This window comes from Falco biarmicus, chromosome 2, assembly GCF_023638135.1.
Source record: "Falco biarmicus isolate bFalBia1 chromosome 2, bFalBia1.pri, whole genome shotgun sequence".
Taxonomy (NCBI): Eukaryota; Metazoa; Chordata; class Aves; order Falconiformes; family Falconidae; genus Falco; species Falco biarmicus.
In genome coordinates, this window is record NC_079289.1 from 56,258,926 (window position 1) to 56,275,278 (window position 16,353).

At 41.1% G+C, this 16,353-nt stretch overlaps 1 protein-coding gene across 1 annotated transcript in view; it reads left to right on the forward strand.

Annotated features, from left to right (window-relative positions):
• Positions 1-209: 209 nt before the first annotated feature.
• The window catches only part of HS6ST3 (heparan sulfate 6-O-sulfotransferase 3), a 307,278-nt gene continuing 291,134 nt past the window's right edge, over positions 210-16,353 (forward strand). Inside the window, exon 1 of the mRNA XM_056329299.1 lies at positions 210-1,275. Within this exon, the coding sequence (XP_056185274.1) occupies positions 698-1,275 (578 nt within the window). The 5' untranslated portion in view covers positions 210-697. The remainder of the gene's footprint in view (positions 1,276-16,353) is intronic.

The following is a 16,353-nucleotide window of genomic DNA, read 5'->3' on the forward strand; positions in this document are numbered from 1 at the left end:
CAACTCCATGCCGATTGCAGCGGCCCGCGAGCGGCCGCAACATCCCCGCTCACCTGGCGGAGCCCCCTTTTCAATCTGATTGGCTGCCTTCCGCCCCTCCCCCGACGCCTCATTGGCTGCTTCCACCTCCCCCCCCACCCGCGCACCATCGGTCTCCGTCCGGTACACCTGGAGAGGAGCGAGGAGCGGCTCCCACCAACCCCGTTTACTCGCTGCTCGCTCTCATTGGCGGTAGAGCCCGCGTGCTAGGCCCGCCCATTGGCTGCTCAGGCGGCCGGCTTTGTGTCGATTGGCTGACGGCCGGAGCCCGCCCCGCCGGGGGCCGAGCGGTGCGTTTGGGCTGGAGAGTTGTTGGCGGAGCGGACTCGGGAGCTGCTGCCGCTGCTGCTGCCGCCCGGCAGCGCGTGCCGGGGACGGTGCGAGGCGCTCCCGCCACGGCGCCTCCCGCTCGGCGGGCCGCTCCCCTTCGCCTCAGCCGCGGGGAGCGGGCCCGGGATGGCCGCCTCGGGCGGGCTGGAGCGCGGCGCGCTGGTCTGAGCTGAGCGGAGCCGAGCGGGGCCAGCCGCGGCCGCCTGCGAGGGCCATGTCGTCGGGAGGGGAGCCGGGCGCGCTTCGCCTGCGGGATCCGACCGGGGCGGCTGCCCTGTCAGCGCCCGGCAGCGCCTAAGCCTGTGCCGCGCAGCCCCCGCGCATCGCCATGGACGAGCGCTTCAACAGGTGGCTGCTGCCGCCGCTGCTGGCGCTGCTCTTCTTGCTCATCGTCTACCAGTACGTGTCGCCCGCCTGCCCCGGCGCCGCCTGCCCCCGGCGCCCGCCGGCCTCCGCCGCCCGCCGCGGGGGGGGCCCGGCGGAGCGGGAGGAGGAGGAGGCGGCGGCGGCGGCGACAGTAGGCGCTGCGGAGGAGGAGGTGGCGGCGGCGGGCGCGCTGCCGCGGCTGGTGGCCAAGTTCCCGTTCGCGCGGGGGGAGCTGTGTCGGCGGGTGCAGTTCGACATGCGGGGCCGCGACGTGATCGTTTTCCTGCACATCCAGAAGACGGGCGGCACCACCTTCGGGCGGCACCTGGTGCGCAACATCCGCCTGGAGCAGCCCTGCTACTGCCGGGCCGGGCAGAAGAAGTGCGCCTGCCACCGCCCGGGCGGCGACAAGGACACCTGGCTCTTCTCCCGCTTCTCCACCGGCTGGAGCTGCGGGCTGCACGCCGACTGGACCGAGCTCACCAGCTGCGTGCCCGCCGCCATGGAGCGCCGCGGCTGCGCCGGCAACCGCACCCTCAGGTCAGTGCGGGGGGGCGGGCAGCGTTGCCGCCGACGTGAAATGTGGCCCGGCGCGGCGGGCCGGCTCCCTGTGCCTGGGTCCCGCTCTCCGGCAGTGTGGCGAGCACTGGCCGCTGCCGGCGTCGTTCAGAAGCAAACGTAAAAAAAAAAATAAAAAAAAAACCCCAAAAGTCTCACTCCGGAAAGAGGCTCTAGCTGGGCTGTTCCCCTCCCCGGTTGTGACCTGTAGTTGCATTCGCTTCGCCTCAGATTTCTGCTGATTCCACGCAGCGTGCGTGCAGTTGCTTCTTGTACAGGTTAGCGCGGGAGAAACTCCGCTCGGCTTTATGCGAGTTTCCCACCTATTTGTCCTTTTAAAACTTGCTTTTAGCGAAACGCTGAACGGCTGTGCGTAAGCGGAGCGCCTCTGCAGCATCTAATGGATCGCTGCAGCTGCTGAATGGTCTAACTAGAGTGGAGTTTGACGTATCCAGAAGCCTTTAAACTCTTTTCCCCGTGTTTCTTGCTGGCAGATAGGCTGGCTCTCTGCTTCCCGTTGCATACTGATCGCTCGCTGTACGGGCGAGCTGAAAGTCGGGAGGCCATGTGTGCCAGATTCCGGGCGGGGAACGCAGTACTAACAACAAATCATGCTGTTAATGTTCTTTTGACGACAGTGGAAAAATTCTGAATTTTGTGTGCGTGTTGCCTCTCTGCATGTTAGCTTGTGATGTTGTATTTTGTTGGGTCTTGCAAAAGGTCTTGCCTGTAATTACAATGGAAAGTGTCAGATGGGTAGTCTCTCGCAATACGAGGTAGCGCTAGGTGATTCAGGAAGTTTTGGGCTTTGTTCTGATTTGTTTACCATTAAATCAGATTTGCAGGCTAATATTAGATCCTGTCTTTATTTGTGTGATAGATTTTGAACATGTGTAGTCAGAAATTATGAGCTGGGTTCTCTCTTAAACTGCTGCACTGTAATGATTGTAATGTCAACATCTGTAAAATATTTGGGAAAAATACCTTTCTTTTTTTTGGTAGTTATGGTTTTCCAGATAACTTACGTTCTTTCACTTTACTATCCATCTTGATTTTGAGTCCGCAAACTTTAAATTTTCAGTAGGACCACTCACACATTGTGTTTGGTGTCTTGTCATTTAAAAACAAGTACAGTCCATGACATAGCCAGACTGATTTTCACAGGACCTATTCGTCAAGACAATAGAGTTGACTATTGTTGTTTAACAATTTGAAGATTATTTGATGTGAACATCAAAGGCCCTCCCATACCACAAAGCTAATAGTCACCTTTGGTGCGACACCAGTCAGGATATTTTGAATTTATTCTTGATGGTTGTGAACTTGGACTGTACTTGCAGTATACTGCTAAGGTAATTCATTCAATTTTTTGAAAAATGTTTAGCTGAAGGTAAAGTGTATGTATTTGTGAATGTCCTCAAGGACAAAATAATTTGGTGGTAACTGTACAGCTTTAAGGAATATTCAGTAAACTTGTAAGGTAAACCAGGGAGGGGAGGAGGAAGAGTAATACTTGTAGAAATGTGTGAAAATATGTAATCTGCCACCGAAGTAGTCTTTTTTTCCTTTCTCATGAAGAATATTAATAGGTAAATAACTGAGCATTAAATGAAATGCAAAGATTACAGGACAGCTATAAAATTGGGGTGGTGGCTTCAGTACTTTTAAATGAAAACATTCTAAATTTAAAACTGAGTTGAATTACAAAGCAGATCATAGTGCTTATTTGTTGGATAATTAGTAATTATTTTGACTGGAGAAAGACGTGCACTGACATTTCACCAATATAGCTGAACCATGTTTTTTTGGTTTGGTTTTTTTTTTTTTTTTGGTTTAGTTAGTGAATGATCTGCTTACTGTGACATAGCAGTTCTGTGTCAGAGAACTGAGGAAAGTGCTGTGAGTAACTATTTGTTGCATTGTTCTAATACTCATTCTTTCTTGTATCATATCCTGTGCTGGGCAGACACCTTTTCGTTTATCCCTTTGCTTTCTCTGTATAATCATGTAGCTTGACTTCAGTTTTTCAGAGGTCTAAAATGAATTGGGTAAGCTCAGAGTATGGATTATCTCTGCTGTGAATGTCTTTGCTTGTGGTAAAGTTGGAATCAAGCCTAAAATACTTTGCTGGAGGACTGTACTATTACAGACATGCGTCTAAGTATTTTTTTTTTTTCTTTAATGTCTGAATGGAGAATTGAGAATGATGAGACTATACCAAAAAAAGGCAAGAAACTAGCATATGAGTCTAACGTAAAGCATACTGATTATTTTTTGGTCATCCTTTAAAGCTTCTGAGTGTATTTGAGGCGTTAGACTTCCTTGGGTAGCTCAACTTTTCTCATCTACCTTCCAGCCATGGAGTCAGAAAATCAGGCTAAATTGGTTAAATATCTGACAGTGAATTTTCTTTGTCTCTAGAAGGAGGCAGCAGGACAAAAAATTACAAATTTGGTACCAAGGTGTTTGGTCTCTTGTGCCATGTATTTGATGCAGTGAGGATTATGTTAAGTGTATTTTGGATTTTTTTTTTTTGTTTCTTCTCATAGCAGGCTGTTAATATAATCTTGTCTTTCAGATCTATATATGTAGTCTGTCTTTTACTACATAGAGGGAATAAGGAATTTATAGTGTAAATCTCCATGTCCTGAGAAGTTGCTTCTTAGAGGGCTGGTAATAATGTAAGTAAAAATTAAAGAAGTGCCTCTTGGAAGTATTTTCTTTGCTGTTTTGTTATGAATAAATTAGATTAAATCCTACCTTTTAATACAGGTCTTTAGAAGAGTTCATGAAGAAACTATAATTAGACTTCATGGGGGAAGGGGCTAGGTGGTAGGGAAAGGAGAGTGTGGATGATGATGCTGAGGGTCTTAAAAGGCGTGTGAAGCGCTACCTCACCTCACCTTACCTTGGGTTCTTTGTCTTTTATGGGCAGTGCGTTTTAAAGATGTTTTACTTCAGAAATCTTGTCAGGATTTTAAAGACTCTTTATCTCAGCTTTTCCTGTTTCTGACGTTGGCATTTTGAAGTCTCGGGTCCCAAGAAGGAACACAGGGTAGAAATTGCTGTTGTGCCTCAGCAATTTGAACTTTTTAAGGCCATTTGCCAGCTCTGTCACTTTAATGTCACTGGACCTTTACCTCTCTGACTTAATGGTATGAAGTGTCCTGTGCCCTTGTCCCAGCTTAGGTACTTCAGTATGAAAAGTTGTTTGTTGTCAATGTAATGGATTCTATTGTGAAGTTGTAGAGCTATCTTTTTTGCCAAGGATCAAAGTTATTCTTTTGAATGACATTACTTTACCGAACAAACCAACCAACCCAAAACATTTTTAGACTTTTTTTTCTTCAAACATTTTTTATGTTTTACTTTTCAGGATGTGAGATACTCTGCTGAAACACCTGCTGAAGTGTTGACAGAGCTAGGCTATTAGTTTTTCATACTAATGTATAGCTTTCACTTTTACAGAAGTTGCTGTCTGGATAATGAGGATATTGAGAAGGCTATGCAGCTGATGCAGTGTTAAATTAGATTCTTATTAGCATAGTTTTCAGTTCAACATTGCAAATAGTATTATTAAAGCAATGTGACTTCTCCCATGAAGATGCGGTTAGGCTCACATGGAAGTTCTTGCATCAGTAGCATAGGCCACCATACATTTAATAGGAGAGTTACTGCTCTGCATTGTGTCCACGACATGAAATATTTGCTCTGCCTTATGAAGATGGCTGTTACAGCAGGAAGTAACTGAGACTGGTGTGGAATCTTTTTTTTTTTTTTTTTTTTTTTTTTTTTTTTTTTTTAAAGGAGCAGTCTTGTATATTTGCTTTGCTGTCTCTGGAAGTCATTGAAATTGATGATGCTTATGTTGAGCTCCACCTCTGGAACCTGGCTTTTCTTCAGAGCTGCCAAGAAGCTGAGACTGTGGAGGTTTAGCCAACATTGCTTGAGGAAAGAAAGGGGAAGAGAAATGTTAGGTGTCTAACCTGGAATGCCAGGGAAGGCTTGGTCTCAAGTCTGAGTGAGAGAGGCTACGCTGCCTCTGTAGACAGCGGTGAGAAATGGAATAATACAGGCAGTCCTTTGGAGGACCTAACACATGGCTGAGACCTGCCACATTGGAGGGGCAGTTCTTCCTTTCACTGATCACAAGGGAAGACTGCAGTGGCTAATTGGGACTTAATGTCTAAAACTAGATGAGAAGAATTGCACATCTAATGTTGCAGAGACATTGTCTAAACTGATTGCCTCTTAGTTGCCAGGTAAAACTTTGTGAGGTGGGGCTTGCTTTGCCTCTCTGCGTATGAGGGATTGAGAGGGACCTTAAAAGTCCTAATCAAGACATGTTTTCTCCCTTACTGGTGTGTCTTCAATATCATTACTAATCAATTATTATTTTTTGTTGCAAATTTGATTGAACTAGGAAGGTAATTTTTAAACTATATACTTGAAAGGACACTGCATTGAAAGTGGTCTCTAATTTTCTTTGAAACAGTGAGAACAGTCTAATTCTGTAAACCCCATGAGCTTTATTATCAGTGTAGTCTTCAAGACTATTGATTTTCATTATTTTGTTTTCATTATACTTTACATTTCCTCATGTCTTTTTAACTTACTGCGTGCTCTGTTATTCTATAGAAGTATAAATTGGCAGTAAACCTATGAGTCATGGAATTGGGAGAGTTGAATAGAAACTATTAGGATTCCTTTTTCTTTTTATGCAGTCCTTTATTTGACCATTGAATGTCTGTAAAGCTCTAGCAACAACAGAGCGTAAGATGGGCTCTGTTCTTTGCAGCCATGGTAACTACGATGATCATAAAAATGTAAGAGCATTAACTGAAAATTATAACTATGCTGAAGGTAGTGGGGAGAAGAGAATAAAAAGTCACAAATGTTTAAACTGAAAAAAGAGCAAATTCTCTGGTATCTTCTACTGAAGTGAATGTTAGAGCCAGTAAGCTCTATGTAGGTTTTTTTTAAAGATGTAAGGAGTGACAAGGATTAAATTTCTTGAGGTCCTGCTACTGTCGGTGTGGGTGTTTAACTGTCTCCAGGGCTGGATGCTTTAAAAGAACCTTCGCAATCCGCTCAAGGGTTTCATTGTCCTTACTATGGGAAAGTGGTATTGTCTACCCCCAACACTTAGTGTGAATCTTAATAACTTCAATTTTAAGCCCATTGCATCTTCTGTCTTTTGAGAAACTGAGAACAAATTGATCCCCTTTCCTCTCCACTAAGCCTGCTAGGTACTTTTGTTCTTAAGAAGTCCCCTTTAAACCTTCCCTTCCTAAAAAGTAACCAAATCCAGCTCATTCTGTATTTATTGTAGGCCATTCTTCATGTTCCTCGTCTTTGTATTTATGTCAGTTGTTTTCTTGAAATGTGATACTTTAGTGGAGGTTCAGTATTTGATCTGTAAGTGTAGTACCAAGTGGAGCAAAAAAGATTCCTTTGCTTATTCTGAAAGGTTTACTTGTGGTTGTACACTTCAGTGATGTTTGCCTATTTGCAGTTGCCTGACATTGACTGTTCAGCTTGGGATTTAGACACTATTCATTTTCTTGAAGACTGCTACTTACATTTCCCATTGTCTTTTTATACAAGTTTTGTGCTCATCCCAATTGGATTTCATTCCTCTTCTATCAATTTCTTTAATTTGTAAAATTGATTTACATTTCAATTTTGTTCTTTCTAGCTTTTAATCACTGGCATATTTAATAAATGTGGTTTGTATTCAGCATCCACATTGTTGATGTGAATGTTGAATAGAATTAAATCCTTTTGTAATAAACATTTTGTTTGATACAACTCTCAGAATTGCTTTCCAGGGAGTTCTGCCTCTGCCACATTGTATTTTTTTTTCTAGGCTGTGTTTTTTCAGTCTTACAACACTAATTGGAAATGTTGTCTGAAGTCATGCTTCTTCATTTGTTTTTTGTTTTGAAGCATTTCCTTCCTTTTGTTCCTATATGTTGTCAATTACTGTACTTCAGAGGGAAATTGGACTAATTTGATCCAGCTTGATTGAGATAGTAATGCTTTCTGCTCATCTTTGCTCCTTTGTGTTTAAAGAACTTGTCTTAGAACTCGTGGCAACAACTAGCAACTCTCCTTAACTATTTTTTGCACTGTACTTGTCTTCTGTGAGACTTCCCTTGCCCAGAGTAGCAGATAAATGATTGATCAGGACAGAACTTTTCAGCATCAGGGTTGTCACAGCTCTGGAAAACTTTTGAACCAAAGACAACTTTTGTCTTTAGACTTTTGAAGCAGCTGCAATATACCATGGCAGGCTGCTTCCAAAAATGGCTAGAACTCATGTTTACTGTTAATTGCTAGTATTGACAAAACAGTGGTCAGCACTAATTCATTTGGGAATTGATTGTTCTTATGCACCCATCACTGTAGTTTACAGGTAACTGTGAAACTTAATAAGTTTTGAGACAGGGAGGTGCGTGTTATGAAAACGGTTACCTGAGCAGCAGTTCTTCTAACTGTCTGGAAGAGAACTTAGTGATTTATCCAGGCAAATTTGCTTGCTCCTTTCATGCAGACCTTGCTGCTTCCTTTTTAATCTAGTTTAATGTATCATGTAGGGGTGGTTTTTTGGCAGCTTCTGGTATTTCAGTCTGGAAAATAGGCTGTCTAATAAGATTTTCTTTAAAATGAAGGAGCTGTTTTCTTTTGTGTACAGGAGCCAGGCAGAGAAACCATGGGGGGGGAAAAAAAGAGTGTGGCAGCGTCAGTAGCATCCCCTTAGGGCTGTACAGTGTTATAAGACATAGCAACTGTTGTAACTCTCTTGTGTTATTAAGATGCTTTTTAATTTCTGTGAACTAGCTGCCTAATTTAGAGTAATTTCCAATCCTCTTGAATAGGATGTCACTTAAATTCTTACATAGCTTTGGGGTATGTGTCAGTTTGAGGTGGAATGGGAAAAGTTACTGTGTAATGCCTTTACATTGATAGAGCTTAAATCTGTAGACCCAGCCAGTGGCAAAAATAGGGATAAAATTGTGAGCTTACTCTTGATAATTTCGAGAACTCATTGCAGAGGAATAAAAAATTCTCTGCCAGCTCTGCTCTAGTGATCACAGAGAAGCTCGATGGAAAGTGTAGAGAGCTGGTGGAACTGAATGATTTCTCCCTTCAGGTGTGTTGGTAATTTTCATGTGTTGCCTTCTAAGTCACCAAGAGTAAAGCATTTCCTCCCAGAGTTTCACACAGCCGTGGTAATGAATTGAGATAACTTAAAGACTGCTGCTTTCTGTGCAGAATGAGACCCGATGAAAGCAAGGGAACCTGTATTCTTTAACGTATTTAGTATTGGATTCAACTTGCTGCCTGTTCTCTGGAAATACTGAACTTCTAGTGCTAAACTACATTGGATGTCTTAATGTTCCTGGTTGCCTCAGAATGTAACTTGAAGTCCCTTCAAAGTTCTGTTATTGCTGAACAAGGTTTTCAAACACTGTGTAGGAGGCTGATTGTATGAATTAAGGGTCTAATTTGGACTGCTGTTATGATAAAATGATTCAGCCTTGAAACAGCTACTAATTTAGGGGGAAAAAATTAACAACAGAACTATTTCGGGATTTTGTTCGAGATGGCATGGATCATCTTTCAGAATAAATTATAGACTGGCAAAATCAATAACTCTTTAAGTACTTGTGGTCTGTTACATGATCAGTGCTCAAGATTTCGGTATATATTGACTAAAAAAGTATAAAATGGGTTCTTGTAAAGATAGGGCTGTTTATCTTCAAGCTCTGAGGACTTTGTTTCTGCTCTGAAGCTTACTGTTAGGTGGCCTTGTGTATACTTATACAAAGATCTGGAGCTTGGCCTGCAGCTTAAAGTCATGTTAGGAATCGGGGTGGGGGGAGCTGTTGGCTTTTAATTAATGGCTTAAATTTGATGCCTTAACCCCCCCCCCCTTTTTTTTTTTTTAAATACTAATCTGTTAGAAAATGGTTGATGTAAAGTGGATTTTGGTCATATTAGAAATGTTGCACTAATAGTTATATGTCAATTGTGAAAGTGTATTAATACAGGTTGAAGCATGGCTGAGTGCCTACAAACTGATAGAGATGCCAAATGCACTGACTTAGTAGTGAGGAAACTTGGAATGCCTTATAAAGATGAATATTGGAATGGGGAGAGAAATGACCAGATGTAACTCCAGTTTCCAAACTCAAAATAATGAAGGATCGATGAAACAAACCATGATATTCATAACTGACTTGACAGTATACTACTTAGTTCTGTGGAGTAACTTGGAAGTTGATGAGAAGGCTGGCTGCATGGTTCCTGGTGCTGTTTGGTATTGGAAGCAAATGTCCTTAAGGATATTAGAGTATGTTGAGTATGTGGACCTATCTGAGGCCAGTTACTTTCTGCAAACAAGTAAACTTGAAAGTGAGGTGAGTGAAAGTAGGCACACTTCACAAAACACCACTAAAAAAATAAGATTTTTTTTCAAATTCTCATCTAAAGTCTAATAATGTCAGTGGAAGGAGCTTGGTGACTTACAGATTTCTGTTTATAAGACTTTGGCACACTATGCTTCTAAATGTATGTTACATGAAATTTTAGAGGTAGTAATGTAGGGAAAAACTTGATTTTTTTTCTTTAACCAAGCAGCCTATTTCTAACTTGTTTCTTGAGCTCTTTTTTGTCAAAGTAGCAGATACGTTTGTATCTTAGTGTTTGTGTATCTTCACACTTGAAAGTAGCTACTTGCAATTTTTTACTTCATTGCCATGTGTCTTTGCACACAGGCTATGACTGAGAATATGTGGGGTAGGTGGAATAGCAACTGATAGTGTTTGCTTGAGGAACTCCTCAGATTAAGAGGGGAAAGAACAGAAGCAGTGTAGGAATAAGCTGTGAGCCTAAAGTGACAGTGAAGTCTGAAAGACAGCAGAAGAGAGCAGGGAGCAGAAATAAATCTACGATCTTGTGAGGTGAAGGAAGGATCAAAATTTTGCAACTGGAAAGTTCATTTTTTTCCAAATAAAACTTGGTTTAGGGTTTAAGACTCTCCATGTGTTCTTTTATACTTGGTGGAAGAGAATGATGCGGACATAATGAGAAACTTCAAGTACCAGTTAGTTTGAGCCCTGTCCTAAATAGGTTTTGGTTGTGGGGTTTTTTTTCTCCATAGGTTTCTCAAGTCACATAAGCATTGTAATAAGAGACCCAAATGTTAAATTAAGCATATTCAACTTCTACACTGTAAATCCCCAGTAGCACAGTTGTCATGTAATATTTTGATCCTTTTACCTAGACCTTGATTTTTAGTGATGGGAGTAGGACCATTATTTTCCAAGAGGCTTCAAATGTGAGTAATGAATAACTTCTATAACTGCAAAACTTTTTATTTATGGACAATGGGGAGAAAAATTGCAATGGAGAAGATGCTGCAACATGCTGATGTATATATTTTGACTACTCCCTGTTCCTCAGTTTAAGAATTCCTTGAACAGGATCAGAAGCTATAATTATTAAATAAAGGAAGGAGAGCTGCAATGATTTTTTTGCTGTGAGCGTTACTTTAGTTTGTTGAAAGACTCAACTTAGTACCAGCAATAACTTTTTTAATGTGTTATATGTCCATGACATCTAAAGTCAAGCTGGCCTCAAGCATGTGCTGTAAATATGTTCCTTTGTGCATTTCTTTTAAGAGTGGGATGGCAGCTTCTCTGGTGGCTGCAGGGGTCCAGTTTTTCTTAGTAAGGGGAAGCTTAGTAGATAAAATAGAACTTGAGTAGCAATTCAGTAAATAAGGTGGTCATGTATTTGTTGTTGTTAAAACTTGGACTCCTGGTGTTCTGTAGTGTTTATAGTTTCAGGGTATGTTGAGTCAAGCATTTCTATGCAAATTATTTTTATCCAGAAAGTTAATGCTTTTGTAGTTTTCTGTATTCACATTGCAGTGTTTTTCAGAGCTTTTTAACTTCCATCTACAGTTACAACTTTATTAAACCATTAACAGTTAAATTACAGTGTAAAACTTTAATTGTCATGCGTTAACATGAAATAACTTCCTAGAGTTTACAATGAAAGAACATAACTGTTGTGCCTTTTTTTTTCCTGCTCCAAAGTTGAGTTATTGGATTGAACTTTCAATATAGGTAAGATTCTTTTGTGCAAGGTTCAAAACTTCTATATAAAATCATGTAGGCAAATACAGAATCCACAAAAGAGGAACAAATATGCACACAAAGAACACTGGTGTTTATACCTTCATATTTCCTTTAAGTGGACTATAAATGCTTAAAAATGCTAAGTAGGAAAAAATCAGAATATCCTCAAAACTTTTTAATCATTCTACTTATTAAGCTACTGGGGAGAAACCTCAAGTAGTTTATGTGTATATGTGTGTGTGTGTATGTATTTTTTACTAAACTTTTTTTTTAGTGACTTAAGGGTTTAAAGTCCCCATTTAAAAACTTGTGTCACAAACTTCAGCTCAGCTGTATTAAAGTGGTCATGCCTTTCTTGTCAAGCTTTTTAAAACCTGAAAGCGCCTGTTGAGATGGTTTTCTCCACATAGAGAATTTAGCTGCCTATATGAAAGGAATAACTGAAAATAGCTTTTCCTAAAAAGCCCAGGTCCTCTGTAACACGTGACCTTCTTCAGCGAAGTCTTTGTTTTGATCTCCAGTCTGCTGTAGCTATTGTCCAAAGCTGGTGGGTCAACAAGCATGTAAATATATGTTGGGTTTTGCAGCACTGCTTTTGACTTCTGCAGATTATTTTGTATTAGTGTGTATCTCTTTTCATTTTGATTAAATTGGCAGATATCTGATAATGGGATAAAGAATCCCGTTGTGATATGGGTCAGTAGCAGGTATCCAAATGGCTGCTGGGTATTACTGTAGAGTAATAGTAAAATTGATGGAGTGCATCTGACTAACAGGTTGACTAGGAAGCTTAAGTGCGGCCACACAGAACTGCAGCTTTGATTAGGAGAGCAGTGGGAATGGTAGATGTTTATCATTCTTGTTTCACGCTCTGCTGCTTGTATTTCACTCTGTTATCAGGTAGTTCCAAAGAAAATAATAAAAATAAGCCCAAAGAAAATACTAAAAAACCCAAATGAAACAAAAAAATCAAGTTAATTAGGAAGTATTCATGACAAGAAGGTAATTGTAGTTGCATTGATATTTTAAACAAAATTACAGGTTGTGTATCATTTCATGAGCTAAATTTGGTACTACATGACTAGAGGATTTTCATTTTGTGCTGTATGTTTAGATAACAGGAGAGCTTGAAAGCACATTTGGAAAAAGGAAAGTTTCTCTTTCACATTTGTTTTCAGTTTTCTCTGTAAAAATGCTTCCTATTTTTTGCATTATCCAGGTTACATCCTACACTTCCGTTTTACTTTCTTGTCAGCCTGATGTTGTCCATTCTCCCATACCACTATTCTTCCTATCTTGCCGGCTCTTTTTCCCTTTGTTTTATATATTTTTCTTGTGTGACTCACATCCCCTTTGTGTTGTACCTGCTTGCTTGGCATACAGAATGAGCTTGTTGGAGTAGTGTTCATCTGTGCTGTTTGGCAAGCTGCAGGCTGGAATTTTTTGGCTCTGAGCTTGTCTGCTTTGCTGAGGTTCAAAGGGGGGTTTGGACTTTTAACTGTTTGGTCTTGCAGGGGCTAACAGAACTGACTAATCTGTCCTAAATTCTTTGTGTTATTGTTCCCTCTGTTCCTAGCAGTACACAAAAACTGATAAGGGAAAAATAACTGTTCTCTTCCCCCTACCTGAAAAGACAGGGAACAGAAAAGATGCATTTATGTATAACTCCCCTGTGTTTCTATCTGCTCCCTTAAGCTGCTGCTCAGAGGGCTTTTATAATTGCTTCCCTTTGATTTGTAATAAATTTCTCCTGGTATAAAGAATTAAAACAACTGCAAGTTATCTCTATAGCTTTAGTCTTTTGCTTTTATAATGTCTTGGAAAAGAAGGTATTTAAGATTAGTGTTGACAGAGTTGGCAGAAAAATTTTATGCTTTTCCATCAGCTGTTGGTTGGTGGTACTGAAACCCAGCTCTGCAGTGTGAGCCACTAGTTTCATCCTGAGGCAGGGAGGAGGAGAGTCCTTCCCAGCAGGTGAAGGAAGGTAGATAGGTCCTGGCTTTGTCCCTCTGCCACAGGGGGAGAGAAGGAGGGTTGCTAATGCTTCTGTGACCCGGGGGAAAAAAGGGAATGGTTTGATGGTACGAGAAGGTATGAAGTAAAGAGAATTTACAAGTAGAGGGGGAGATACCCTTGGGGTACACAGAGGGAAAGATGATTTCATGATAGAAACAATAGTCAAGGAGATCCAAATAGGGTATCTGTTTGCATCAAAACACAGGAATGCACATAGCTCTACCAAGTAAAATTTCAGCAGGTGTTTTGATTCTGCAGTGGCTTGTTCAATCTCAGTACTCAAATTTTAACTTCTTTTAAAATTTAGGGAGCTAATTTTAAGCCGTTAGCTTATGCTTTCTTATCTTTTAAGAGAGATTTGTTTGCTTTCTGCTTCTTGAACTCGCATCTAGTATCTGATTTCTAATTAATTTTCTCTGCAATCATGGGTTAGAAGAAACAGCAGCTCATGAAATATGATAAATGTTTAATACCAGGACCTGGAGCCCTGTGAGCAATGTGGTGTATAAGTGCACAGAAGCTGACTTTACTGACTTTATTATGTGGTTGTTCTCCTTTCCTTCTTTCTCTTTGGAGTCCTTTCTTTCTCTTCTGTCCTCTTAGTTATATTGCTCCCTGGTCAGCCCGGTGCCTGCATGGTACTGGCAGTGGCTGCAGCAATGATTGATGTGGAGACTAAATTGCTAGACACAGTTAGTGAGTATTTCATGGAGCAGTTAGTCTGCAAAGCTGAAGACAGAGAAGCAGGGTTTCATGTAGGTTCTGACCATTGTGTGCAGGATCTGGTTCAAAGTGTTTCTGTCAAAGAGTTGTTCTGTAAAATATTTACATATAATTTTTTTTTTTATGTATTTACAGCTTCAAACCATTCTACCTCTGAAAATCCTCTGCTTTGGAGGTTTTGTTTTTTAGAGAAAGCTACTTAAAATGAAAAAGCATCTCAGAGACAATTTATAAAAGTAAAATCCTTGCAAGTAGCATGGGAACTATTTGAAGATGCCACGTGGGAGTCTTGGGAGAAAATGCACGCACCCATTGAAGATAATAAGTCCAAAAAGAGACTGGGGTGGCATAGCTAAACAGCAGGGTAAGAGGTAGTTATACAAAGCAGTTTTCACCATTTTTTAAAAGGTCAAATTTTGCCTGCAAGAGCAAAGTACAAAGGTTCATAAATTCTGGCCGGATAAGATAAAAATACAACACAACTAAGAAGGATGTTTGAGGAACAATTTGTAGAAGGTATAAAATTAATCTTTTTGAAACACACTGGGAACAAGAAGCTCGTTAAAGAATGCGTAGGGCTAATAGATGTTCTCTCCATCTATCCTCTGTTTGGAAATAAAGCTCTATCAAAAAAGAATCTTAATATTTTACCTCTTGCCTCTGTGCTCATCTCTGAGCTTTGAGGAAGTTTCTGATTTGGAACCTTTTGTTATAGAGGGTATATCAAATAATCTGTCTTCAAATTGAGGTGTTGTCGAAGCAATTGTGGAATAAGTTGTGGTTTTCTTTTAAAAGGGGGTGGTGGGCAGAGAAGAAAAAAAGGCATAAACCAGATGGTATTTAAAGGTGCCAGTTGCTAGAACTATATGGTACTTCAAGGAGCTCAGGAATTAAATGACCAAACTACTAAATGTGGATGTGACCTCCTGCTTAAAACTTGGTATTCGGAAAATTCAAAAGTAATTTTTAAAAAGACCTCTACTACTTACTGGTAAGCTTAACATCTGCAATGGGAAAACTAGGAGAAACTATTACAGGGAATAGAATTAGTGGATAGTTGCCTAATACAACACAGTGGGAGGCCTGTGTGGTTTTTTCAACAGGAAATCATGCCTGAGTAGTCTTGTAGGATTCTGTAAAGGGTCAAAAACCATCTTCACAAGGGAAATCTGGTGGCTGTAGTCTGCTTGGGTTGCCAAGGGCATTCAACAAGGCTTTCCCTCAAAAGCTCTGTGGTAACCTAAGCTGCTATCAAATGAGATGAAAGGTCACATCATGGGTGGAAGGATATTCTTCCTCTGTTTTATTTTTAATATGTTCATTTTGTTATTTTCTAAAACGCTGACAAAATTAAAGGGATATTGTCTGGAAAGAAGACGAATACTGAGATAATGATGTTATGAATAATGATAATGAATGAATGATAATGAAGAAAAAGCTGACTGAAGACTTGCATGAAGACTTTTTTAGGTAAGTGTGTGCTAAAATGACAGTTGGCTTTCTTTGTTGGTAAATGTATAGCGATGCATACAAGCCATCCTAGTTTTACTTATTCAGTATGGGCTCTGAGATTATGTTCTACTCCTTTTCAAGAAATACAACAAGGAGGATTCAAGGAGCTGTGGGCTGGCTGGCTTCACATCTGTCCCTGGGAAGGCAATTGAGCAAATCTCCTTGGAAGCCATTTCCAGCTGTGTGAAGAATCGGAAGGGGACAGGGTAAAGCTGCTACAAAGCTGTAAGGAGCAAACCATGTCTGACTGGCACAGTTAGATTCCATGATGAGAGATCTGGCTGTACAGGCAAAGAAAGAGATGAATGTTGTTCACATTGACCTTAGCGAGGACTTTGCCGCGCTCTCCCACAGCATTTTTTTGAGGTACACTGATGAGACGTGGACTAGGTGATGGCGTGCTATAGCGAGCGGCCTGTTGTGCTGCAAGCAGGGGTGAGGGGTGGTACAAAATCCAGCTGGTGGCTGATAACTAGTGTCAGTCAAGAACTGGCAGTGATGCCAGTGCTGTTTAAAGGTCTGTGCATTAATGACCTGGATGGTGGGACAGAGTCTGGTCTCAATAGGTTCATGGGTGACCCCAAATTAGAGAGAAGAGTTTATTTCCAAGTGGGAACCTATAGATGATCGGAACCAGTCTCTTTTTGGATGTATACTG